Consider the following 25,907-nt stretch of genomic DNA (forward strand, 5'->3'; position numbering starts at 1 on the left):
TAGTGCAAATGCCTGGGTTCAGTCTTCAGTACTATTAAACAAACAAAGTATGTTTTCTCCAGAGTAAGAAAGCATTCTCAAATTGGCAGAATCCTAAAATGGACATCACAGGTTATTTCTCCTTCCACACTCTTTCTAACTTGGTGGTGCTAATTCTGAACACAAAAAATATCTCCAACTGCTCAGCATGTACATATCCTGAAATTTCTTCACTGCACTCCCCCCCACATAGAACATGGAATTCTTAACAAATCTGAAACAGATTTCAATCTAGAAAGAAGCACAATGAAATTTTATATAGTAAATAAAACTTTATTTATCTGCTCCTCCAAGATGACACTGCCAACAGTCACAGATTTGCATACTATTTGTATTGATTATTTACAATTTACAGTAGTATTTTTTGCTCTGAAAAATATAAGTACAAAAGCTAAGTAAACAATGAGGTACTGCCATTTGGGATTTATCATATGTCAAAGCTTAAATACTACTCTTTAGCAAATATTCAAGAATCAATCTGGGTCATAGTCAATTAAATACTATCATTTATTAGAAAAAATCCACTGTTTCACCTCAAAATGTATTGCACAGATCTTTAAAAAGAGAGGGAAAAATCACCGTAAAAATAAATAAGGCAAGCAATTCTTTAAAAAGAGGGAAAACAAGAATGAAAGGAACATTAATTGAGCTGATAAATCAGGGTGAGTTATTCAAAATATCTTTCAAATGACATAAAATTCTTCCCAACAGAAAACTGAAGAAAAAAGGAAAAAACTATCACCATTTCTCCATCAATAAAATAAATCTCTTTTAAAAGCAGTCTAAAATATATCTATGGGCCAATGTCAGATCTTGCTTTGCGTCTGGCTACAAGAAGAACCCTAAATGACATCTTCATTCTCGAATGAATGAACATACAAGGACAGTCTTCCAAGCAGCAGTTGCCCAATATCACTCTCCCCATTTCTTCAAGATGAAGATCGAAGCCATGACTGGAAAAGAAAAAGTAAGTGAGAATAAAGAAAATACAAATATTTTTAAAAATCAGCCTTTTAAGATCAACCTTTTGGCTTCTTTTTCTAGTTAAAATAAAATTGTATTCTCTGGTTTGAACACTGCAGTGTTCAAAAGTAGAACTATGGTATTCTAAATATTAAATCCTAAGGGAATCTTAGGATCTGGAAATTCAGGTTCTTGGGAGAATCCTAACTATACTCAGCAATCCAAGGAAAAAGCTTTTCAAAGGGAAATTTGGAACTGCAACTTTTCACCAAGTACCAAATGCTAAATAGTCATATAAAAATCCAGGAGTGCCATGCTCACATGGAAGGCTCCCACAGAAAGACTGCAACTCAGACTGGATTTGTAGGGAAGAAGAGTTCCTCCCACTTTCCCAAGGGTTGATTTTTCTACATATGGCAATTCTCCTAGCATGACACATACGCAGCAAAAGATGTGTGCAAATTGAAGTGTAAAACCCTAAGCCTCACCTAGAATTAATAAACTTAACTAAAAAAATAAACATGCCACAAGCAACAAAGCAAAATTTACCTAACAGATTGGAATATTAAAATGCTAAAAGCTATCAGTCTGATCGAGTATGAAGTTTAAAATGTCATAAAAACAGATTACCAAGTAAGATTAAGTAAAAGAGACAAACTTGTCATATATATTCAGCAGAAAGGGAAAAATTTTAAAGTCTGCTCAATTTGTAAATAAACAATAGGAGCCATTGTTCATGATACAATCTAACTAGCATTTTATTTATAAAGTAGCTCAACAATAACATTGATGCTAGGAATCTAAAGAAAATATTTTTAAAAATCTGCTATATTATGTAATCTTTTGTCAATTTTTATTTTAAAACCCCAGCTTGACCTGCTGAGAAAACAAAATTCATGAATTATCTGACAATGTGGCTTAATGTCACTATCATAGAAGATGAAAAGACTGGGAGAACTTCTCTACTTTAAGACATTGGAAGAACATGATAACTAGATGCAATGTGTAATCTTTGAGGATCCTGGATTTTAAAAAATTATGAAAGGCATTATTTGAAAAACTGGAAAAAATTTAGTATAAGTTAATAATAGTATTTCTTTACTTCTTTGAGCTATTGAGGGTTGAACTTAGAGTCTAGTGCATGCTAGGTTAGTACTCAATCATTGAGCTAACCACCCCTTAACCTTGATATGATGTGAATATTCTTTTCAATGTGTGATAATTATACTGCAGATTTGTAGACAAATGCCATTTTTCTTGAATATTTTAATGTACTGGTATATGTTTAGAACTGTCAAATGTTTGTAAGCACAATGTTTGCAAATAACTGTCAAATGTTACAAACAGGGTAAAGACTCTGTGTATGTGTGTATGTATGTGTGTGTGTGTGTGTATATATGTGTGTGTAGAGACAGAGATTAAGGAACAGAAAAATTAACAAAATATTAACAATTAATACAGGCATAGTGTATATGGGGATTCAGTGTATGATTTTTTTCAAATCATGTCTAAAATGTTTCTAACTAAAAGTTGAGACGACAATTAGCTAATGGATAGAAGTGTTACACGGCATAAATTTCTTGTGATAAATGATAATATTTAACTTCAATAATATAAATGTGATACAGTATTTGAGATATTATATAAAAATAAAATATTAAGACAATGAATTACATATAGGATTTAGTTTGCATATATTTATTATAAAACCAACCCAATAGAACCATGTACCACTCTGCCAGCCATTATAATGTAGACAATAGAAACAAGATAGTTCTAGATAAATCACACAGGCAAATTAAATGATATATATTAAAATCAAGACTTGTAAGGATAGATGATTTGTAAAGCTAAAAGTTTAAAAGACGTGATATATATCAGCTGAAAACTGGCTGAATCTACAATCATAATCTTCAATTATGACTAACACTTGTAATTTTTGCAAACTATGAGGTAAAGATACATCCTAAATGTTTAAAGAGGTGCTAAATCAAGCTAATCACAAAAATAATATATGAAGATGAGGGAAGGGGCTTTAAACAGTGAACACAGTGAATTAAAACATTTTCAGATGGCTGTGTTCCACTGTAATAATGTATTAATCAAAATAGCTACATCAGTTGCAGGAGGCTAAGTACCTCCTGAATAAATGTGTTATGTAGAACTGTATGATCCCAGCAAATAATAAAGTACCTATTTTTAAACAGCTTTATCGATTTTCATTATTTTAGCTATTTAGTCTTGATTTTAAACCTTACAGTATTTTCAATTCTTGATTTTATGAAATATCACTTTAATCTAGAAAATTACTTTTAATTTTCTCTCACAATCTTTAATTTGTACATTGCACATTCAAATTTGTTTAAAAGAATGTTCAGCCAGTTCTCTGTGATTTGTATACATTCAGTTTTCAAGAAAAGGTGTCTATAAAAGGGTTTTTGGTAATCACCTAGTTTTTAAACAGAATATTTATACACAAAAAATTTCATTTGAAACTATTTACTATGCAAGAGAAAAATAGAAGCATCTGATTGCATGATTTTAGCAAATAATAGAAATCTAAAGATCACTTTGGGTGAATATTAAGGATTAAATATTATGAATCTAAGGCAACAGAAAATCATATCAATCCATAATATAATCATATGTTAATTAAATAAAAGAGCATTCCAGTGAAAGGTTAGTATCAAGCAATCAATACATTTAATTTTTACACAAATACACAAGACATGTTATTCTCCACTCACCACATGCTAACTAAGCACAGACTGATGGTTTACTCAGAAGATACCACTGCGAGGTGAAGTAAACTACAAAGCCAGGAAGAAAAAAAGCTTAATGGGTTAGTTTTAAGACTTAATGTAACAGCTTATGTGTGTATATGAAGTTTATTGGATTAAATAGAGGGTACTTCAAATTTTCTCAAATCTTCCCAAATCAAGAGTGTACAGGTAAAACATAATTTTTACCTGCAACTTTCATTTAAAAATTTAAACAACATAATGAAAAGTATACTTTACACCAGAAGTACATATTTCACTGCTAGATAAATTAGGGGATGATTACCTGCATTATAAAAAGATCTCTTTTATAATGCCATTAAGGTACACAAAACCTCAGTTTACCCTCAAAAGGTTTTGAAAACACATTAACAAATTTAAAATACAATGTCCTGAATTCTTACTCCTAAAATGAGTCAACTTCATCACTGACTAATTCTTTATTAAAAATATCAGGGAAAGCTTCAGAAATGACCCAACTGAAATGTCAATTTAAAGGCACTCAACCCCAAACACAGTTTTCACTGTAGCAAACCTTCTTTAGAAGACTCTATGCCCTGTTTTATGACTGCCAAAACCCAAATTCATTAATTTAGCTCCATAGCTGGCTTTATTTATTTATTTATTTTTTGGTACAAGGGTTTGAACTCATGACTTTGCACTTGCCAGGCAGATGCTTGTGCCGCTGAGCTAAATCCCCGGCCCACAGGTGGCTTTAAAATGGCAGCATCAAAAACAAAGCTTGTCTCTTAAGCTGAGTCTATTTCTCAATAATACAACCAAATTACAAAGTGTCATTTTAATTATATTAATGTGAAGTTAGTAAAAGCAGAAAAATCAAAAGACAAACTGGAAAATGTTCTGCAACACAAAACACAACACAACACAGTTAATATCTTATAGAAAAATCTGCATAAATGCGCAAAACATATGTATGGATATTCCCTACATCCATCCTTGTAAGTTCTAAAAAACTGAAAACCACCTAAATGAATGGAATAATGGGAAAACTGGTGAACATCTATATAATCACTCAACTAATCATTAAAAAGAATGAGGCAGATGATTTCACAATGAGGTAGAATAGAATAAACTAAGTGAAAAAAAAATCAAACTGTTACATACTCTCATTTTCATAAAATAAAACAAGTGCTAAAGGAATAATCATAAATCTGTAATTAACAGAGATGACCTCGGCATGTGGAAACAGTCTGGAGGTTAAAAATGATGAAGGACTTCCTGTGTGATGTCTCTGAATTGTTTGCAACATCAGTTATAGTGATCCCACATTACCTTATTCTAACAATACTTGAGTCCAAACCATTTCATGGCCGGGTGTGGTGACACACGCCTGTGTGAGGATTATGTGAGTTCCAGGCCAGCTTGGGCTACACAGTGAGTTCAAGACCAGCCTGAATGAGATCCTGTCTCAAAAAAAACAAACAAAAAACCCAAAAACCTTTCATGATAAAAAATTCCATGTGTAGTGCTTTTTACTATGTGTCATTTTCATATGAATGTTTTCCAAATCCACCTTGCAGGTATCTTTTTTGCAAGCAAAGGGAAAAGTATATCTCATGATGGAATGGAAAACTTTTGTATTTAAAAATGACCAAAAGGGGGCTGGGGATTTAGCTCAGCGGCATAAGCACCTGCCTTGCAAGCAGGCGGTCGTGAGTTCGATCCCTGGTACCGATAAAAAGGAAAAAGACCAAAAAAAAAAAAGGAGCAAAAGTCCTGATCATTTTGAAAACTCAACAATATCAACAACAACAACAACCAAAAAACCCACAAACCTGCATAAACAGAAAATTAAGGCATATAGTATAATGCTAGGTTAGGGAAGGACTCATCAAGAATTAGACACGGGGCTGGGGTTGTAGCTTGCACTTGCCTAGCATGTGGGAGGCCATGAATTCCATCTTAAGAACTACCAAACAACAAGCAAACACAAAGGATCAGAGTGAAAGTGAAACAGAAATAAAGTCAATATATCAACTGCAAAAAAATGACAAGTGGATGGGGAATAAAACATTTCTTAATGAAGAAAAATTTTCTTTCAATTAAATCATCAAGAAAATTGACATGTAGACTTAGGTCAATAAATTTTTCTAGTTCTCTAAAACTGGGTGTGGTGGTACTTGTCTATAAATTCAGCACTTTGGGAAGCTAAACCAAGACCACCACAAATTGCAGCCCAGACTGGGCAACTTTGTGACTAGTAAGATCCTATCTCAAAAAAACCAAAACCCAAAAAACCACCATTTTAAATATTTGGAGTGCACTGGAGATACAGTTCATTGTTAAGATTCTAGGTTTAATCCTTAGTACCACCACCAGTACCACCAAAATGTTTTGCCCGTACTGTAAGAAAAAAAAATATGTTAAATGTTCTTCCAAGGAAACTGTGAAGAGGAGGTTTCTGTATAACAAAGACATCTTTCAATTCCAAGGAAAGATCTGTCACCAAATTACAATAAACTTTCTAAATGAAATTTTTTAAAGATAACACAAAACAATCATAAGTCACTATGTCAGATAAGTGCCAAGAATCTCCTTGGACTGATAAAAAGGTGACTCAATTTGATGAATTTATTAAATCATCTCATATTTTGAGATCTTTTTCACTTCATGCTCATTATAACTAATTTCATAAGCATCTATATTATTTTTAAAATTATACTACATAGGCATATCTTTATATATGAATGAATATATATGAATTTATCCTCTAAAATTAAAGATTCCAAGGTCAACAATCATATCCTCTGTATCATCAATTCTTCTATATTCCCCTTAACAACTTAAAGAGTAACTGATCAATAAGAAAAAAATAATGATGGATGAGGCTTTATTTAAAGGAAGTAGAAGAATGGGATACTCTGTTTAGCAGGTTAGCCTCTGATAAAAAGTCATTTGAGGAAGGATCAGCCAGCCATTATTTCATCCTAGTTAGAATGAAAACTGTTCAGGAACAGAGTTTAATATTTTTTTGAAAATTTCTTGTCAGTTAAAATGAAACTTTTTCTGTCTTAAGTTTTTTACATGGTTCACTATTTACATTTATCAATTTCATTAGTTTTTCATCAAAATAAACCAACCTAAGACAGCCTGTATGCAAAGAATGAAGAGCAATGCTTTCTGTAACATTTGTAGAGCAATGATTTAGGATGCATCTGTCCTACATAGTAAATTCTAACAAACTGTAGTCCAATAGATGACAGAGTTTGCTACACTCTAACATCAGGACAATAATGAACAGAAAGCCCATAAGCTAAAAATAAGTAACTAAATAAAATCTCTTTCATATCACTTAACAATATTTCTTTAAACCATGATGATAGAATCATGCCCCAACAGCCTAAACTTCATTGGAGAGTCTTCTTTTCACAAAAAGTTATTTACTTAATGAAGAAATTTCTCTTCTGAATAACTACATGCTTACACAGAATCAGAAACCTGTTCTAATTTAAAACATTTCCTCTATTGATAAATAGCATGCAACCAGGCCAAGGAAGGTGTGCATGTTTATATTATAAGTTTGAGCCCATCCTGACAACTCAGTGAGACCGCCTTCAAGACTTTAAAAAAAACAAAAAAACCAATGTGCTAGAGATGCAGCTCAATGGCACAGTGCTTGCCTACCATGCAGCAGGATCCGAGTTCAATTTCTAATAATAGACCAATAGACAACACACACACATGCACGCGCGCGCACACACACACACACACACACACACACACACACACTCAAAGGATTACTGGGAAAAAGTCCAGGGATGCTAGGATCAACCTGAAGAAGCTAAGAAGAGATGGTCAGACTTCACATGGGGCACTGAGCTTCATTCTAGACTGATTCCCTTCTTGCACAGGGTGAGAATAAAGAACTTCATAAATGGCTAAATGCTGGAGATATCAGAACCCAACATACAGACTGAATAGGTAACCACTAAAGAATAGGTTATTTGGGGTCAAGATAAGCATGAATGCTTTTTAGGAAACCTTGAATGCCAAGATACAATGAGATACTTTGGGACTTACTAATTTAGTTCTTTTTACTGGAGATAGTCAGACATGCATTAATCCACCACTAAGGAGAATGTATTTGCTTGCTTTTGTGAGGACAGAGAAAATAAAAGCAGCACTGGGATCATGAAACAAGTAAAGAGATTAAAAGGAAGGTATAGCGAGCTCTGCAGACCTCTATCAAGATGAGAAAGAAAGCAGAAAGAACAGCAAAGGTCAGGACACAAAATTCACAAGATTCACACCCTGGCTATAATGGTGTATGTCTTGCTGAATGACCAGGTCAGGGCAAAAAGAAATCAGGCATGAGAAGTTTTGCATAACTGATGAAGTATAATTTAGTTGCTTCTTTATCTTTTTGCTATAACACATCAAAAGATTAAAAAAGCTTAACTTTTCCACCTAGAATACACATATGTAAATCAACTGAAATAGAATAAGGAGTTGTAATCTATAAAACATCATGGTACATTTAATTTAAAACTTATTATACTGGAACAAATGTCTTTTCTGTCCTTCTCAAAAATAGCTCACATCCATATCACCATCAAACATGCTAAGACTGCTCTGCTCCTTGAAGGCTTGCCTTCAGTAAAACTTTCTTAAGGTAACTACACTCTCGCTTCTTAGGCTGTAGTATGATAAAAATCTGAAAAATTTTCATTTCTTTTTATCAACTTAAATTCATTATAAATGAAATATAAATTGATGAAATAAATTCATCTTCTATCTATAATCCAGTTATAAAGCTTACCATTAGCCGCGCATCTTCTCTTTCCAAAATTTTCTGAGTCTGATCATCAGGGAACTTTAGTACGGTAGTTATAACTTTTGCCATGGTCTAGAAGAAAAAACGAGAGATGATCACAAATGAAGCAGATGAAGTCCCAACCCATTCTGACATGTTCTGCTGGTGGGATTCTTTAGTGCTCGCAATGGAAGCCACGAACAAAGAAGTATGATGTGAAGGTATTAGTCAAGGAAATACTGTAACAGCCAAAACTAGAATTTCAATTGAAAAGGACTCCTCACAATGATTATATTATTTTAAGATGCATTTCCAATAGCATACAGCTACATAAAGATCTAATGCTCTTGGCCCTTTGTCCTATTAAGATGTAACTTTATTACTAATATTTTAAGTCTTTCCATTTGAAGAAATCTATAAGGATATGTATTGCCAAAATATATATCCTAATCAGTCAGGATCAGGTGCTCCCACCCCATTAAGCTTTTACTAAATCACATCATATATCTCATCAACACGGGCTACTGCATGAACATGAACATGCTTAGTAGGTATTTTTCAAGACATGCAGCACAGTAGCCTAATAGAAATACAAATTACATTTTAAATAAACACAAGATGTTTTTTTGGCAGGGAGAGGGAGGTAAAAACATGATGAATCAAAACATTACACATGGTGGCTTGCAAAACAAGATCATAAATTGTGCAGATCTAAATAAATATACCGTAAGTCAGAGTGTCACCCATAAGCTCCTGGAAAATTCTCCTCAAAGGCTGAAACTCCCTATTTTGTATCAAGATGAGATGTTTTGAGGGAGACAGAGAGGAAAGAAGATACCACTTATGAAATAAGTAGGATAACAAATTCAGTGCTTACATACAAAGTCACGTGGGAATTCCTATAGTGAATGACAGAGTAGCCCAAAAAAGTAACTCTTAACACTTTGTTTATAATTACATAGACTCTTTGTGTAGGGGAGGGAATGGGAGCGGGATTACAGGGAAAGTCATTAAGAAAAGGATGACACAATATTATTAATCAAAGGTTTGCAAATACATTGCTAGGAAAAAAGTAGAATTATTTTCAGGAAAGAAAGGAACTTTTAAAATATTCGTATTATATACCAAACCTAGGCAAGATACTTCATGAATTTCTAATCCTTTTTCAGCTAACGGATTGACTAATATTGTTTGTCAAACAATAGCAGGATTTTAGTTTCAGCTCACTTTTTTTGTTTCTGCTTCTGCCATTTTGATGATTACAAACAAAAACAACATTTAAAACAACATAGCTCTTGAAGAGTTTCTAAGGCATTTTATATAAGCATTTCTAAGTTATATTAACTAAATAGAACACAATCTTATGTGCTAACCTGAAGACTAGAAACCAAGTTACGTACGTGGCATGAAATGGCAAGAGAAACAGGAAGCAGTGAGTGAACATTTCAGTATTCTCCTTTTTTTAACACTGACACAACTTCCTGTTACTATAGGAGTAACAAAAATTTAAAATTCAAGGGTCCACCGTTACAGGGAACACTTCTCTAATTTCAATATAACATCAAGCTCAAAGAACTAGAAAGTCCACTTATATTCATTATAAAACCAATATACACGCATGGACAAGGATGCTTGTAAGAAAAAAAACTGGCTATTTGTCTTTTTGCATTTCTAGACATTAAATGATAAACATACTTCAAAATTCATCAGCGACCCAGAATTTGCAGCTGATTACTAAGTAAAACCTTAAAGCTTGGCAGAAAATACTTCAATGGGGAAGCTCAAACTCTCTGCCACACCTTGGGAAAGAAATCAGACTGTCTACATAGCACATCCTTACACCCTGCAAAGTAAGGGACAGGCTGCTCCTGCAAGATTTTTCTTGGGGAGAGGCTCTAAATTTCAGTATCAGTGATAATATGGGGGATATAAACTACCAAAAAAAAAAATTCAACCATGGGGGAAAAAAGGGTCTGCTTAACTTCATACTACAAGACTAGGTATACTAAATATAGTTAAAATTGTCTGGATCACGAGTTTAAGCCCACCCCAGGAACACAGTAAAACCTTGTCTCCAAAAAAAATTTTTTTTTGAATATTTTTTAATAAAGGGCTGGGGATATTGCTCCTGGAAGCCCTGGGTTCAATCTCTAGTAAAGGAAGCAAGGAAAGAGGGGAGGAAAGGGAAGGCAAAGAGGAAGGAAAAAAAAGGGGACAAGAAGGGGGAGAGGTGGCCCATAAAATAAAAGAATGCTGTTTGCAAGAGCAGATGAAAAAACACAGGATAGATAATATACAAGACTGCTAGACAAGAAACAACATTTTGGTTCATTCTGAAACACAACCTGGTTTTCATTTTGGATTATTTGTTAACATACAGAAATTATGCAAATGAGCAAAAGATAAATCTAAAAAAGGGGTCTGATTTCATTAATCCCTGCTCAAAAACTTCAGGGCTATCCCAGGTAAAACTGAAAATATTCAAGGCACTCCACACTCTGTACAATCTTAAGTGGAATTACTTTTACCTCACAGAATAGTGTTTCAATTGGATGAGATTACTTGTCATTCCAGAAACCCACATGCCACTTCCTGTCTTGGACCTTATCTGGGTGTCTCTGCTGTCTGAGCTCATCCATCAAAATCTAATCTGTCTGCTTAAAGCTCAATATACACACCAACTCCATGAGTCCTCAAGCCTTACACAAGTAAATATTAGTACTGTAGTACTTCTCTTAAGGCCCTTACTAAGGTTCACTACATTCTGCATCACATTACTCATATGGTTATCTGAGAATAGCTCCACTTTCTAACTACAGGGTGAGCTCTAAATTAGAGATGGTATCAAACTCCATTTTACTATTCATTATGGTGATAAACAGCCACATGAAGTTAACTGCTCAGTAAATATACAGTAAATAAACCTGTTACCAATTCTTATATTTACCAATAAAATACAATGGCAAAATAACAGACTAGTCATTTTTACTAGTCAGAAAGGCACAATGAATGAAGATAAAGACAGCAAGCACTCTTCCTTAATACGGAGTTCTAGTTTGCTGTTAGATGGGACTGTTGCACCATAGGACAACCTTTTCAGTTGTATCCCAAGACACAACCTAAAATTAACTGGAGGGCCCAGGAAGCTCAAACTTAGACTTGCCTGAACCTGTACTGCCCCACAATGCATCTTATGGTTGTGCTGGGTCTCCCTTGGGGAGAGAGGTGTATCAAACTCCAGAAAGATCTAATTCTACTAACATGCACTATTTTCAGAAGAAACATGGTAAAGCAGCCAGTCTCTTTACTCTATAGAACATAGAAGGTTAAGTAAGTCACTCACCAACGACACTTTCATTATAGCTTTATATCTACTCATGTACTGAGGTAGCTAGTGTTCTGAGAGGCTTTTTTTTTTTTTTTAAAGGTAAGTTTCTCGGGGCTGGGGATTTAGCTCAGCGGCATAAGCGCCTGCCTTGCAAGCAGGCAATCGTGAGTTCGATTCCTGGTACCCATAAAAATGAAAAAAGACAAAAAAAAAAGCTAAGTTTCTCTTTTCTAATCAGTATGCAACTGCAAGGTAATTTTATCTACCTGACCTGAGTACTGGCTACTATTTTACAACCAATAAGAACATAATAAGAGAAAGCTGTATTTTATTAGCTCTATTTTTTAAAAAGATAAAATTAATTTCGCTGTTCTTGGAAAATGAGATTTCTTAAGAAACAAATGACACTGAGTTGTTGTGAACTGATAAATCTCTTTCCTGTGAGACATGTTCATGATCATTTTAAATATTATTTTGGTCTGAAAACTATTTGATGCAATGAAATATAATTTCTACCAATATTAAGAATTCAAATGAATCTAGATGAATCTCAAACCTACATATTTATAATATTCTTTTAAAATAGTTTCTTATGGTTTTGCTTTTTAAATTTTAAATGTATTTGCCAAACCCTTGCCTGAACTGCCTTAGCATTTTCTCTCAGTAACCCCCAACACAGCCACACATTAAAACACTGATTCCCTTTCAAGGTTAGAAATCTCACTATCCTATCCAAGACACACAAACAATGTAAAATTCTATGAAAATAAATAGTCGTGACAATATCAAAGAAAGTATTAAAATGAAAAAGTTCGTTTGGCACAAGGTTCATGTATTTTATCCAAAATATACAATTCAAAATCTCTATAAAGGTTCTTTTTAAAAATACTGCACAGGATACAAAAAGGCAAGACTTGACACTCAAGGACCTTACAGTAAAAGCAGTAGCCTAGAAGACAAATTAGCCAAGTGTTATTACTTCATGTGGTAATTTTAAAATGATCAATATTCTCCAGGAATGATTTTCTTATAGTTACTAAAGCAATGCATTTCTAAATCTTCCTGAGAATTATGCTAATTCCTGCTAATTATGACCATTTCCAGTGCTACCCAGAATATCCCAAAGTCTCACTGAAATGAATTTTTCTAATTTTAAGACTTGAAGTCAAGAAGAAAAGTAGCCACATGCTCCACATTATTATTATCCTTATATTATTTATTATTATTATTATTTTGTACGGAGACTGAACTCAGGGCTTTTGCATGGAGTTACATCCTCAATCCTTTTTTTTTGAGACACAGATTTGTTAAGTTTGAGGCTAGGATCAAACTTGTGATCTTGCCTCAGCCTCCCAGAGTGCTGGGATTATAGGTGTGTGCCACCATACTCAGCTCATAAATAATTTTTAAATTAATGAAGTTTTAATTTTTAGTATTTAACAGCAATTTAAAAATTCACATTTTGTAAATATAACAAATAAAAAATATTCCAATTTACTTTTGTTAACTAAGAGCAGTAACATAATCACCTATTGCCTATTATTAGCATGTATGACCTAATAAACATATGGTATTAACATGTGTATTATAAGGGGGACATTTTCTTTTCAAATTGAGCCTTGTACCAAATCATCAAGCATGATTTATACCTTAGTCTCACGACCCATCATATACTCAAAGAGTACTTTTCGTAAATACTCAAACTCAGTTGGTTCTCCCAAGAGCGAGACATCAGTATGGTGCAAATTGCCACCTGTCAAATAAAAGACAAATCAAATTGTAAAATCATAACCAGCTTATATAATTATTTTTTACTCAGAAAATGAACACATTAAAAACAATGGAACAAAGATAGGTGCTGACTTTATATTAACTACACTATATACAAACATACATATTAGACAGTCATACTGGTATACTGGGAAGAAAAATCCAAAATTATAACAATTTTCTTTTTCACACACTGTTTCCCTCTTCCTTCTTTCAGTAGAGAAATTTTAAAAGATTACCTGGGTAGCACAAAGATTCCTTAGCATTGCTATTTCTCTTCTAAATATTAGGTGATTGGTTTCAGATATTCCACAATAACTAAAATTACTATTTTTATTTTACTTACTATATTACTAATATTAGCATGTCTGATCTAATAAACATATGGTATCAGGATGTGTATTATATGGATAGTATAGTATATATATGCATACTATGTATAGTATGTATAGTAATAATTATATTTTATTTAATAAAATTACTATTTTATTAATCATTAAGTACCTCAAAATATTGTTCTAGATTTTCTAATATTACAATCTAAAAATAATTAGTTTAAATCTAGTTTTTTAACCAATTTTTTTCTTTTTTGGTATCAGGAATTGAACTTAACCTTGTGCTTGTCGGGCAGATGCTTATGCCACTGAGCTATATTCCTGGCCCTCAAAACCATTCTGAAATACAGGATAGATAAAATAACCAAAGTGCTTAAGACAATGCCATTATAGCAATTTTGAAATCTGATATCTTAAAATTCATAAACTTTATATTATTAATGAAGTCCCATTTCAGTCCAAAAGTGAAGCCTAAACTTATTCTGATACACAATGACAAACTTTAATCTGAGTGAATTCATCAATGCACTAGCTACAATTTGTACTTGTAGCCAGTTCAAGTAGTATGGTACAACAGATCACCTGACACACACTACCAAGAAACATCTAGATACTATATATAAAAATGATCCCTGATCATAAGAAGATGGAAGGCAAAGGGCCACTGGAAATGAAACCATGCAAGTGACAGCAAGGCAAATGGGAATCTGGGCAGTGTCTGAAGTTTTGGTAAGAAAACAAAGGTTAGGTTAGGGTCCTCGCAACATGGGAGAGCTAAAATTACACTGCCTAATATAAAGTAGGCACTGCCTATATAAAAGGCAATTTATTAAGGAGCGTATCCTTGCCTCTGCTCACTTTAAAAAAAAAAGATTCCCTTGAGAATGTGTGACCACAGGTCTACTTCAGGGTACAGGCTGTAAAACTAAGTTGTAAAACTAAGAAAATAAACTTGTTAAAGACTAGTCATGCTCCAGGAACCTACAAGATACAAATGAAATTCTGTCAAAAGCCTTATACTAAGCCCATCCAAATTAACAAACAGATTACACTCAAATACTTAATTTTAAAAGAAAACAAAAATGACTATAACACAAGAGATAAGCCTCCATGAGCAAGAATTTGCAGAAATAATGAGTAACAGATGTCTCAGAAACATCTTGATAATAAAATTATCACAAGTTATAAGCTATGTTTAAAATATTTAAATAAAAAACTGTACTGAAGAAATAATCTCTCTGTTTGAACATGCCATGATCTTGCTTATAGAAAATCCTAAAGAAGCCACTAAAAAACTGAGGCTGAGAGGTAAGTTCAATGATTTGCAGAATATAAGAACATACAAACTTTAATGGCATTACAATACACTTGCAATGAACAATATGAAAATGAAATTTAAAAATCAATTTTAATTATCAAAGATTCAATAATAAAATGCTTAGGAACAAATTTAACAAAATAAATGCAAAATGTATACACTCCCAAACTATAAACACTATTCAAAAAATTTAAAAGATTTAAATAAATGGAAAGACATCTGCAGTCATGGACTAGAAGACAATATTTCTAAAACACAATTATTCTTCTAATTGACATATACAAATTCAACCCAATCTTCATCAAAATGCCACCTTGTATCTTTGCAGAAATTAAGCTGATCTCAATATTCAAATAGAAATTCAAGGACCCAGAAAAGTCAAAACAATCTTGAAAAAGAACAAAGTTGAAAGATTCATGCCTGACAATCTCAAAACTGAATACAAAACAACAGTAATCAAGACACTGTGGGGGTTGGGAATATAACTCAGTGGTAAAGTGTTTGATTAGCATTTATGAAGCCCTAGGTTCAATTCTCAGAACTGAAAGAAAGAAAAAGATTGTGAAAATAAGGTGATATATATTATATACATATATGCACACATATGTGTACACACACACACTGATAGAAAAGAATCAAGAGTCTAGAAATTAACACATACTGACAATTGATTTTTAAAAAGATTGCTAAGACAGTTTAATGAGGGGAAAAATCAGCTTCTAAATAGTGTTGGGATAAGTGAACACACACAAAATGAAGCTGGACCCTTATATCACACTGTATGCAAAAATTCACTCAAAATCGATTAAAGATATAAATTGAGTAAGTAAAACTATAAAATTCTTTGAAGAAAAAACAGGTGTAAACCTTTATGACCTTGCAGTGATGGCAAACCTATGGTACATGTGCCACCATCAACTGTTCCGCATTAAAAGTTCAAGAATGTTTGCAATTACTGTAGGGAATAGGGAATAGATTCTTGGGAATGACATTAAGTGCACAATCAAAACCACCACGAACAACAGATAAAACAGACTTTATCAGTATGAAAAACTTTAGTGCTTTCAAAAGACATCATTGAGAAACTGAAAAGTGAACCCACAGAATGGGGGGAAATATCTGCAAACCATTTCCCTCGTAAGTGATCTGTACCTAAAGAACTCTTAAAACTCAAAAAAAGATGGCCCAATTAAAAAATGAGCAGAAGATATTTTTTGAAGAGAACATGTAAAATAGCTAGTTAGCACACACACCTACACACAAATGCTATCAATAGCCATCTAGGAAATACACTGAATTCATAAGATACTACTTTACACCCACTGGGATGGAAAAAAAGACAGTACAAGAGTTAGCAAGAAAGTAGAGAAACTGGAAGCTTCACGCACTACGGATGAAGCTATAAAATGGTACGGTCACTTTGGTAATCAGTCTAGAAATCTCTTATACAGTGAAACAGAGCTACAAGTCTCAGAAATCTTACTCCAAGCTTAACACAGTTCACACAAATTATTCAGAATATCCCAAAGTAGAAACAAGCAAAATGTTCAACAGATGAATAATGAATAAAATTATTCATTTCCTTACATGCATGTAAGGAAATATTAACCACAGAGGAAAGAAGTACTGATTTGTGCTGTTTACAATGGGTGATCTTGAACATATTATCCTAACTGAGAGTAGGCATCACAGATGGTCACATTTTTTTACAGTTTAATTTATATGAAAATCTAAGATATATAAATTGTCTAGAAACCAAAAAGAAGAACAGTGGTTTCCTAGCACTGAAGAGAAAGAGAGATGACTAATAAAAGTTCGAAAGTATCTTTTTTGGCGTGATATACAAGTTCCAAGATTGATTATGATAATAACTACATAATTTTGAATGCACTAAAAGCATTAGACATTTTAAATGGGTGAAGTGTATGACATGTAGATTGTATTTCATTAAAACTTTTTCTAAAATAACAAAGATAGTATTAAGAAAAATGAACAATGAACTACAGTGACCTGCAAGATAAGAAAAAGGAGAAAAAAACTTCTAAAAAATAAAAATTATGTAATTGAGAGATTAAAAAATTAATGAATTGAGTTTGCTCCCCAGTACAAAAAAAAATTAGTGAGTGGCCTGAAAATTGTTACAGAGAGCTACGTAAGAAAATTAGTAACTTGAAGAACTAGATGAAATACTCAGAATTCAGCCCAGAATAACAGAGATAAAATACTCTTAAAAGGGTCAATGATAATATAAGATGAGAAGATCCAGTAATGTGAGAATAAAGGAAAGATCTGAAGAAACAATCACTGTGGATTTTCCAGGACTAACAAACATTAGAATCCACAAATGCAGAAAGTACAATGTATAGGAAATAGAAAAAGTAAATTCACACCTGCACAAACTATAGTGAACTTGCATAACATCAATGAAGAAACACCCTCAAATCAATCCAAGACAAGACACACATTACCAACTGGAGAAAGACTATCAGATGTTCAGACCAAGAGAGTTTTCAACAACAAAATTAATAGTTAATACAGGAATAGAGTAATAACTTCCAAGTGTCAAGGAAAAAAATTACTCATTATCTAGAAATCTGTACCTAACACAATTAACATTTTTGGTCATGATGAAGTAATCTGAAATTAGGTTCCTACTTTACATACAAGATGTATATACACATGCAAATAAAAATTTTAAAATTTCATCTCTAAATTCTGTTTTGTTTATCACCTTTAAAGCATTAAACCACTTGGAACTGATTTTTATCTTTAGATGTGTGTAAATATCTTGTATATAAAGTAGGAACCAGTTGCTAACCACCAGAAGAAGAAAACACATCAGACTATAGTAAATTTGGATATTGACTGGTCATTTGACAGAATTAAAGGATTATTGTGAATTTAACTGTACTTATACTGTTTAAAATGCTATGAAGAGAGGTACATCGTCACTGAAATGTGTAAGTATGAAATAATTTACTTTAAAATAATTCAGTAGAAAATATAAAAAAGACTGACTGCAGTACAGATGAAACAAGACTAGCTATGTGTTAATAACTGCTGAAGTTTGCTGATGTGAAACTGTATGTTCATTATGTATTATACTCATTTTTCTATATGTATAAAAATTTCTATCTTAAAATGTTTGAAAGGAAGAGATTATTAACAAAGAAGACATTAGCACAAGATCTTTGCAACACATATAACTTACAAATCATTAAGAAATGACAATCTAATTTTAAAGGACACAAAATGCAAATAGGCACTTCACAAAAGAAACACACAAAGATAAAATGAATGAGCAAACAGAACAATGAACATAAGAGGCTCAATCTATTACAAATTATAAATGAAATTCATGGAATACCACTATACAGAATTCAAAGGGCTTTCAGATACATAGTACTGATGAGGAAATGCAGTGCTGAGAACACTTCATGCAAAATACACAGAAAAATGGCTTAACTCAGTATGGAAATATGTACAATAATGTTCACATGCTGTCATCTACCATTCCTTTCTTATTTGTATAATACAAAGAAACGTTTTCACATGTATATATTAGGAAACACGTACACTACTAGGAAACATGTATGACAATTATAAATTTAATATAATGAAAATGAGTGAAGCACAGTTATATACAATATGGATGACTCTCAAACCTTACATTGAGTAAGATTATGTACTAATAAAAATGCATTAGAAAAAAACTTAAAATTGCACAATATTATTATATCAAATAAAGGTTCAAAACAAAATACTTCCAGTTCAAGTATCAGATTTATACACAGATAATAATGAGAAAAGAAAGAAGAATAACTAACATAAAATTGGGGAGGGTAAGTATGAAGGGAGGGATAAAGATAATATGAGGAGATGCATAGAAAGACTTCTAAAGAGCATACATTTTATTTTTCTCTAAAAGGAGGGTGTTCATTTTACTCATACTCTTTAAAAAGGCAGCATAGAGAACAGATTAATGTGGATGTTCTACCAAGTATCTTGAGTTGATATAGTAAATATAACAATGTTGGCACTAAGTATTATATGTTTGCTAACTATGAAATAAACTATATAAATGTTCATGGAATTAAAAAAATTATGTATGAAATTCTTAAATGGGAATTAACAAAAAGAATCACAACCATTCTCTAAGTCCTGCTGAGCACTGATTCAGTATAGTTCTATGACGAGAATCACAAATATTAGCTTAGTTACGGAAAACAGTCTTTGTAGCAAGAATCATCTCTGCAGAGAGCATAGAAAATTACTAGGTCAATTTTTATGCTTTTTGAAGAGCAATATTTGTACAGGCATGCTTCTGGCTTACAACCCCAGTTACTCATGGAGGCTGAGGAAAAAGGATTACAAGACCCTGCCTCAAAATAAAAGGGTTGCAGGTACAGCTCAGCAGTACAACTCTTGCCTACCACAGACTGAATCTCTACACATAAGCAAAAAAACCTGCATAGTATCTTATGTGTTTCATACAAGAGCTTTTTAAAAAAGGCTAAGTGACTTTGATGTCCCTGTGCCTTCTTTAAGAAAGCATAAAGTTATTTAAAACATTTAGCAAAATTAAACTATGTTTAATACAGGGAAGCACTGAAACTGAAACTTAGGAGAATGGATAATTGTTATAAGGTTATTAAAAGATCATTACATAAAGACTCAAGCTAATCTTTTTTTTTTTTTTTGGCGCTACTGGGGATTGAACTCAGGACTTCGCACTTGCCAGGCAGGTGCTTATGCAACTGAGCCAAATCCCCGGCGCAAGCTAATCTTTAAAACCCTTTGGAAGCAGAATATTCTACTCAAACTCAGAAAAAATCATCCTTTCCCATCCTGAAAGAAGAATTTTATGAAATTATCTTCTCCTTAAGCCTTGTTTTAAAACGAGCAATTATAGCATTATAATAGTTAAAAAACCTAAAACATATGACCAACAGTATTTATGTTAAGTGTATATAATGTATTACATAAATGTTTGCACACATCAGAAAAACCTGGTAAAAACACACACAAATTATCAATTGGGCCTTTATAGGCTAGAAAATAAAGTAAGAACTTATAGCTTCTCTTATACCTGTAGCATTTTCTTTTATAAACAATTTTGTAGTAATTTTTGTTTTGGACTATTGTCATTTTTTACTCAAACTCATTGTTACTGGTAAAGTAATAAAGGCAAAACATACTTATTGTAACAAATACAGATTAGCAAAAACAAATTCAAGTCAGTCTTAAAAAGAGAAAAATTCTGTCATTTGGGGCAATATGGCTAAACCTGGAGGACATTACGTTAATGAAATAAGCCAGCTAAAAGATGATAAACATTGCATAATCTCATTTGTATACAATATCTAAAAAAGTAAAATTTATACAAACAATATGGTAACAGAAACAGGATAGAATGTGTTCAAAGGACATAATAATTCAGTGTGGTGAAATAAGTTCAAGAGATCTACTGTATAGCATGTTGACTATATTTAATAGTATATCATATTCTTTAACATCAATATGTGTGCTCGTTTTGGCAGCACATATACTAAAAATTTAATTTCACTATGAGACATTTTATATTTTCACCACAAAAAATGTTAAGTACATGGATAATGAATATTGAGCCCAATTTATTCATTCCACAATGAATATTTATTTCAAAATATTATGTAAACGTATAGTTTTGTCAATTTAGAAAATGTAATTTTGTGTCAGGGATAATAGCTCAGTGGTGCAGCACCTGCATAGCAAGTGCAAGGTCCTAAGTTTAATCCCCAGTACCAAGAAAAACCCCCTAAAAACAAAAAAAAAAAAAAAACCACATAATTTAAAATGCAAGAGAAAAGAACGAGCCACGGATATAACTCAAAGGCATAGCGCCTGCCTGGCAAGCATCCTGAATTTGATTCCCAGTACAAAAAAAATAAAAACTAAAAATAAAATAAAGAACATATCTAACTAACAAAGATAAAAATAAGTCATCCATAAATCTACCAATAAGAGATAATTATGAATTACACGACATAAAAAAAATCATTCTTACCTTTATAAGGTGTTGCGATAGTTGTTGCATACATATTCTTTTCATATTTCTTCAAACGGTCTTCTAAATTGTGAATCTAAAAATAACATTCAAACCACATGGTAAGATTCATAATGGAAACCACATAAAAAAAGGACTCTTGTATCCATTAGATTTTTAATGGTAAAGACAGGGTATAGGCAAATGATATTAAAAAATAATATTAAAGAATAATACTAAAATAAACAGTTTCTCAGGAACCAAAAGTACACACAATAAAATAAAAAATATATAAACTGAATTTTATTAAACTTAGAAATTTCTGCATATCAAAGGATAGCAGCACAAACTGAAAAAAATAGCTGGGTACTGTGGCGTATACCTATAATCCAAGCTATGTGGGAGCCTGAGGCAGAAGGATCACCAGTTCAAGGCCAGCCTGAATTTAGTGAGATCCTGCCTCAAATAAAAGATAAAAAAGGGCTGAGATCCAGCTCAGCGGTAGAGCACCTCCAGGTTGAATCCACAGAAGAAAGCAAAGGAAGGGAGGGAGAGAGACAGAGAGGAGACAATTCTGAAGGCTGCTTAACATGGTCAGACATTAGAGAAATACAAATTAAAATCACAATGACATTTTCTTTCATCTTAATTCAGATGATTATGATAAAAAAAAACCTGGGAGAAGGTATGTTGAAATTTTAGTCCTTATACATGTATATTGTTGATAAAATATAAAAAAGCTACAGGTATTTGGAAAACAGTTTTTGTTGACAAGTTTCCCAAGCATGAAAGCACAGCCCTATAATCCCAAAACAGGAAAATTGCCAAGTTTGTTGGAGCCCAACGTGGACAACTAATTGATTTAGTGAGACCTTGTCTCAAAATTTGAAACATTACAATGAAAAAAAGAGGCTAGGGATGTAGTTTGGTATAAAATCCTGGCTTGGGCCCACCAAAATAAGATTAAACATAGTCTTACTATGTTACCAAGCAATTCCATTCCTGGGTATACGTATATGCAAAGCATAAGAAACAGGTGTTTAAACAAAAATTAAACACAAATATCCTAGCAACACACTAATGTCAAAAGGTAGAAACGATCCAAATGTCCACCAACAGATGAATGGATGAAGTGCATATCCATACAAGATGGTATTTTAAAAATTTATCAATATTATATTAACATGAAACTTTAAAAATATATTAACTTTCAAACATACTCAAATAAGGGGACCAGGCATAGTGGCATATACCTGTAATTCCACCACTCAAGAGACTAAAGCAGGAAGATTGCCATGAATTTGAGGTCAACCTGGGCTACATAGTGGGTTGAAGGCCAGGTCTGCCTGAACTGCCCAGCAACACCCTATCTCAAAACAAAACAACACAGCCTGCCCCCAACCCTGGAAGAGAGTGTACATTTAATGTCTGTATACCCACTTATCACCCAGTTTTGACAATTATCAAGATTTCTGTCAGTATTTCTGTATTTTAAGAGAACTAGAAAATTCCTTGATATTTAGCATTCAAACATCCTATTCACTCGAGCCACTTTCTCCAATGTTTAGAAAAAGACTTCATTAAAGATCATGTGACAGGGCTGAGGATATAGCTCTGTTGCACAGAGCCTGCCTGGCAAGCCTTAGGTCCTGAGTTTGACTCCCCGTACACACCCCCCACAAAATCATAAAACAGATTTTATATATATATATCAAGTCATATTAAATGAGGACAATTTAAGTACTAGGAAAAAGGAACACTTCTTAGAATTTAAGAAGAGTTAAAAGCAATTTAAACCTTCAATTAAAAGAAATCCTTCTTAGAATTTGTTATTACAAAATATACAAAGAGAAATTTTTATGCAAAACGTTACACTTCAGAAATAACAGGGTATTAATGTTCTTGTTTAAACAAATGTGATCTTGAAATTATAGAGATAGCCCTCAGCATCTATGGATTTGGGAAATAAAATTTCCTACATAATACAGAAGGAGCTCAAAGTCAATTTTTTAAAATTGGCTAAATAAGATCCAAGTATTTATCACCACAAATTAAGTTAGGTCAAAATAAAATACACCAATTAGCCTGTACCTGTTCTCTAAACTCTTGCTCTTTCAACTTGGAATCATTGATAACAGTCGTCTTCTGTGCTAGTTGTGTCTAGAAAAATAAAAAGTCACATTTGAGATGTATATGGGTTTCACTGTTGCCTGGACATACTTCTCTATGCTTGAGAAATTTTTCATATTAAAACAGATTCTTTATATTTTTCACTTACAAAAAAGAATGTTCCTAAGATTTACTAACTTCTGTCGAATTCAATGAAGAGCTAATCCTACCTGTAGTGCCATAATTGTCGCCTGAAAGTGGAAAAGAAAAAAAATTAGTAAACAACAAAAAATCTTTTAGTAAACAATCAAATAAAGCAGTATGAAATTACAAGGAAATAAGTCAATGTTACAGTCTTAAGGAAACAGGTCTAGAGATAAAGTGATGTTAATATTTTCTTTTAAACCTGGTCTATTCTGATATATAAAATACCTACACACAAATATAGGCAAGCACAAAGAACAAGGACTGAATGGTCATTTATCAAACTTTTAATCACCTGGGAAGAGAAGACGACTCCAATAAGGGGTTTATTCCATGTACCTGTGCATTACCTGGCTCATTTACAAAAAGGAATATATATGTGTCATTTATATAATTTCTCACAATTAAACAAGTAAAAACTATTTAAAGCACATAGGTCTTTTAGGGAAATCCTGAAGCACTACTTCTCAGAATCCACAGGTCTGAAATTCAAGATACGTAGAAACCAGAAACAGTGGTACACATCTATAGACTTAGCTATTTGGGAAGCTGAAGTGAGAGACCACTTGAGCCCCAGAATTCCAGATAAGCCTGGACAACACAGAGGGAGACCATTTCAGGGGAAAAACCCAGGAAGTTATCCAGAAGTACCAAATGATGCTGAAGAAGGAAAAGGATGAAGATTCATAAAGAATCAAGTGGAAAAAACTGTACAAAAGAAACAAAAATTTAAGGTATTTTCTCCTTTCTTATGAAACAAGGTACAGAACTCAGAAATCTTAAGAATATTAATTTCATAATGTTCCAGTACTCTACAGATCCTGACACTGGCTAATATAATACTATATGCAACATTAATATTTATTTTGATACTAAGTTTGTGTTAGCAAAATAAATGTATTTCTCATAAACAGCAATATTTAATATTACCTGATAAAACTAAATCATGATCAAATGGTCAAAAGATATATAAATACACAAATAAAATAACAGAACTAAGTTAAGAGCTATTTGTAAAAGGAGAAATGGTCTGACTTTGGTGAGTGCTTATAACTGAGGTATATCTACTAAATGGCAGACTATAGCAAAAACCTTTTATAAAGGTTCTTCTTTGCATTTTGTGTAAGTGACCAATGGAATTAGTTGTCTAGAAAGTTGTTATCTGGTAAATGACACTGTATAATCAATCTTCTAAAGTTCGAAGTTATGAACGGTGTCTACTCTCTTTCCCAAGGCCCTCATGACCATGCTATGGAAAAGATCATTCTGGGTGAACACCTTCTAGAAACAGAGATGGTATAGTGTCAGGCTTCTCATACTGCAACCCACAAGTTCTATGGGTGTGTACTTGTTGAGTTGCCCAGTACAACAAGAAGCCACAAGTTAAACATGCCCTTTTATATCATCAATTTTACTGTAAGAATTATGCATATTTCTTTCTATAAAAATGCCTACGTACACAGTATTAATTCTTTTCATTTAGTCCAACTTTTCAAAATCATCTTATTGTATCTGTATCTAGTCAATTAACCAGAGAGAAAAAAAAGAATGGTATAGAATCATCAATTTTCTGCAGCTACAACTAAGAATATATTATAAAGTAGACTATAAGTTTTATATGAAATTTTAGCACAAAACATAAAAATTAAAAATATTGTACTTGGGATGGACTACTTTTGGCTACGACCAGCACTATACAGGGTTTCACTGTGCAGTTTAGGCTGCCCTTGAACTCACTTTGTAGTCCATGCAGGCCTCAAACGTGCAGCAATTTTCCTGCCTCAGTCTCCCAAGTACTGGGATCAGGGCTGTGCCACCATGTCCAGCCTGAGGTACACTTTCTTTTGCTATTTTTTTCCTCATGGAAAAGACAAAGAAGTATTAACTTATCCTCTGAAGATTGGTAGATCAGACTGAAATTTTCACTACAGTATTTATTGTGTGAGCTTGAACATTTTATTCTACTTCTTTGATGCTTACTTTTGCTGTCTGTAAAGGAACACAAGAATCTCTTCAAAAGGTTTTGTTAGGATTAAATGGAATTAATGTAATATTGCTGGGTGAATCAAATCATGGAAATGCAGTATTTTCAACAAAAATGGCAGAAAATGCAAAGTTCCTCTCACATTATCATTGCCAGCATTTTCCTCTTGCTGTAGTTTTTGCTGATATTCTTTCTGCAGTTCCTCAAGTTGAGTTTGCAAGTCCATTACTTTCGCAGTCATTTCTTCTTCACGTGCCTTTGGAACAAAATAATAAGTA

General features: G+C 32.8%; 1 protein-coding gene across 8 annotated transcripts in view; it reads right to left on the minus strand.

The window, feature by feature from the left end:
- Window positions 1-291: 291 nt before the first annotated feature.
- The window catches only part of Golga4 (golgin A4), a 125,813-nt gene continuing 100,197 nt past the window's right edge, over window positions 292-25,907 (minus strand). For 3 of the 8 annotated variants that reach the window (XM_013156385.3, XM_013156383.3, XM_063260336.1), the window contains 8 exons: window positions 25,772-25,885; window positions 23,672-23,692; window positions 23,424-23,492; window positions 21,354-21,429; window positions 13,534-13,637; window positions 8,563-8,649; window positions 3,750-3,812; window positions 292-992 (listed from right to left, as the gene is read on the minus strand). In XM_013156385.3, coding sequence (XP_013011839.2) covers window positions 3,783-3,812; window positions 8,563-8,649; window positions 13,534-13,637; window positions 21,354-21,429; window positions 23,424-23,492; window positions 23,672-23,692; window positions 25,772-25,885 — 501 coding nt within the window. In that variant the 3' untranslated portion in view covers window positions 292-992; window positions 3,750-3,782. Of the gene's footprint in view, window positions 993-3,749; window positions 3,813-8,562; window positions 8,650-9,281; window positions 9,341-13,533; window positions 13,638-21,353; window positions 21,430-23,423; window positions 23,493-23,610; window positions 23,693-25,771; window positions 25,886-25,907 lie in introns of those variants that run through there. The other 5 variants (XM_013156384.3, XM_013156386.3, XR_010051313.1 and 2 more) reach the window with 4 other exon arrangements.

This window comes from Cavia porcellus, unplaced genomic scaffold (genome assembly GCF_034190915.1).
Source record: "Cavia porcellus strain 051 isolate PalLab524CR breed Dunkin Hartley unplaced genomic scaffold, mCavPor4.1 scaffold_13, whole genome shotgun sequence".
In the NCBI taxonomy this organism is placed as follows: domain Eukaryota; kingdom Metazoa; phylum Chordata; class Mammalia; order Rodentia; family Caviidae; genus Cavia; species Cavia porcellus.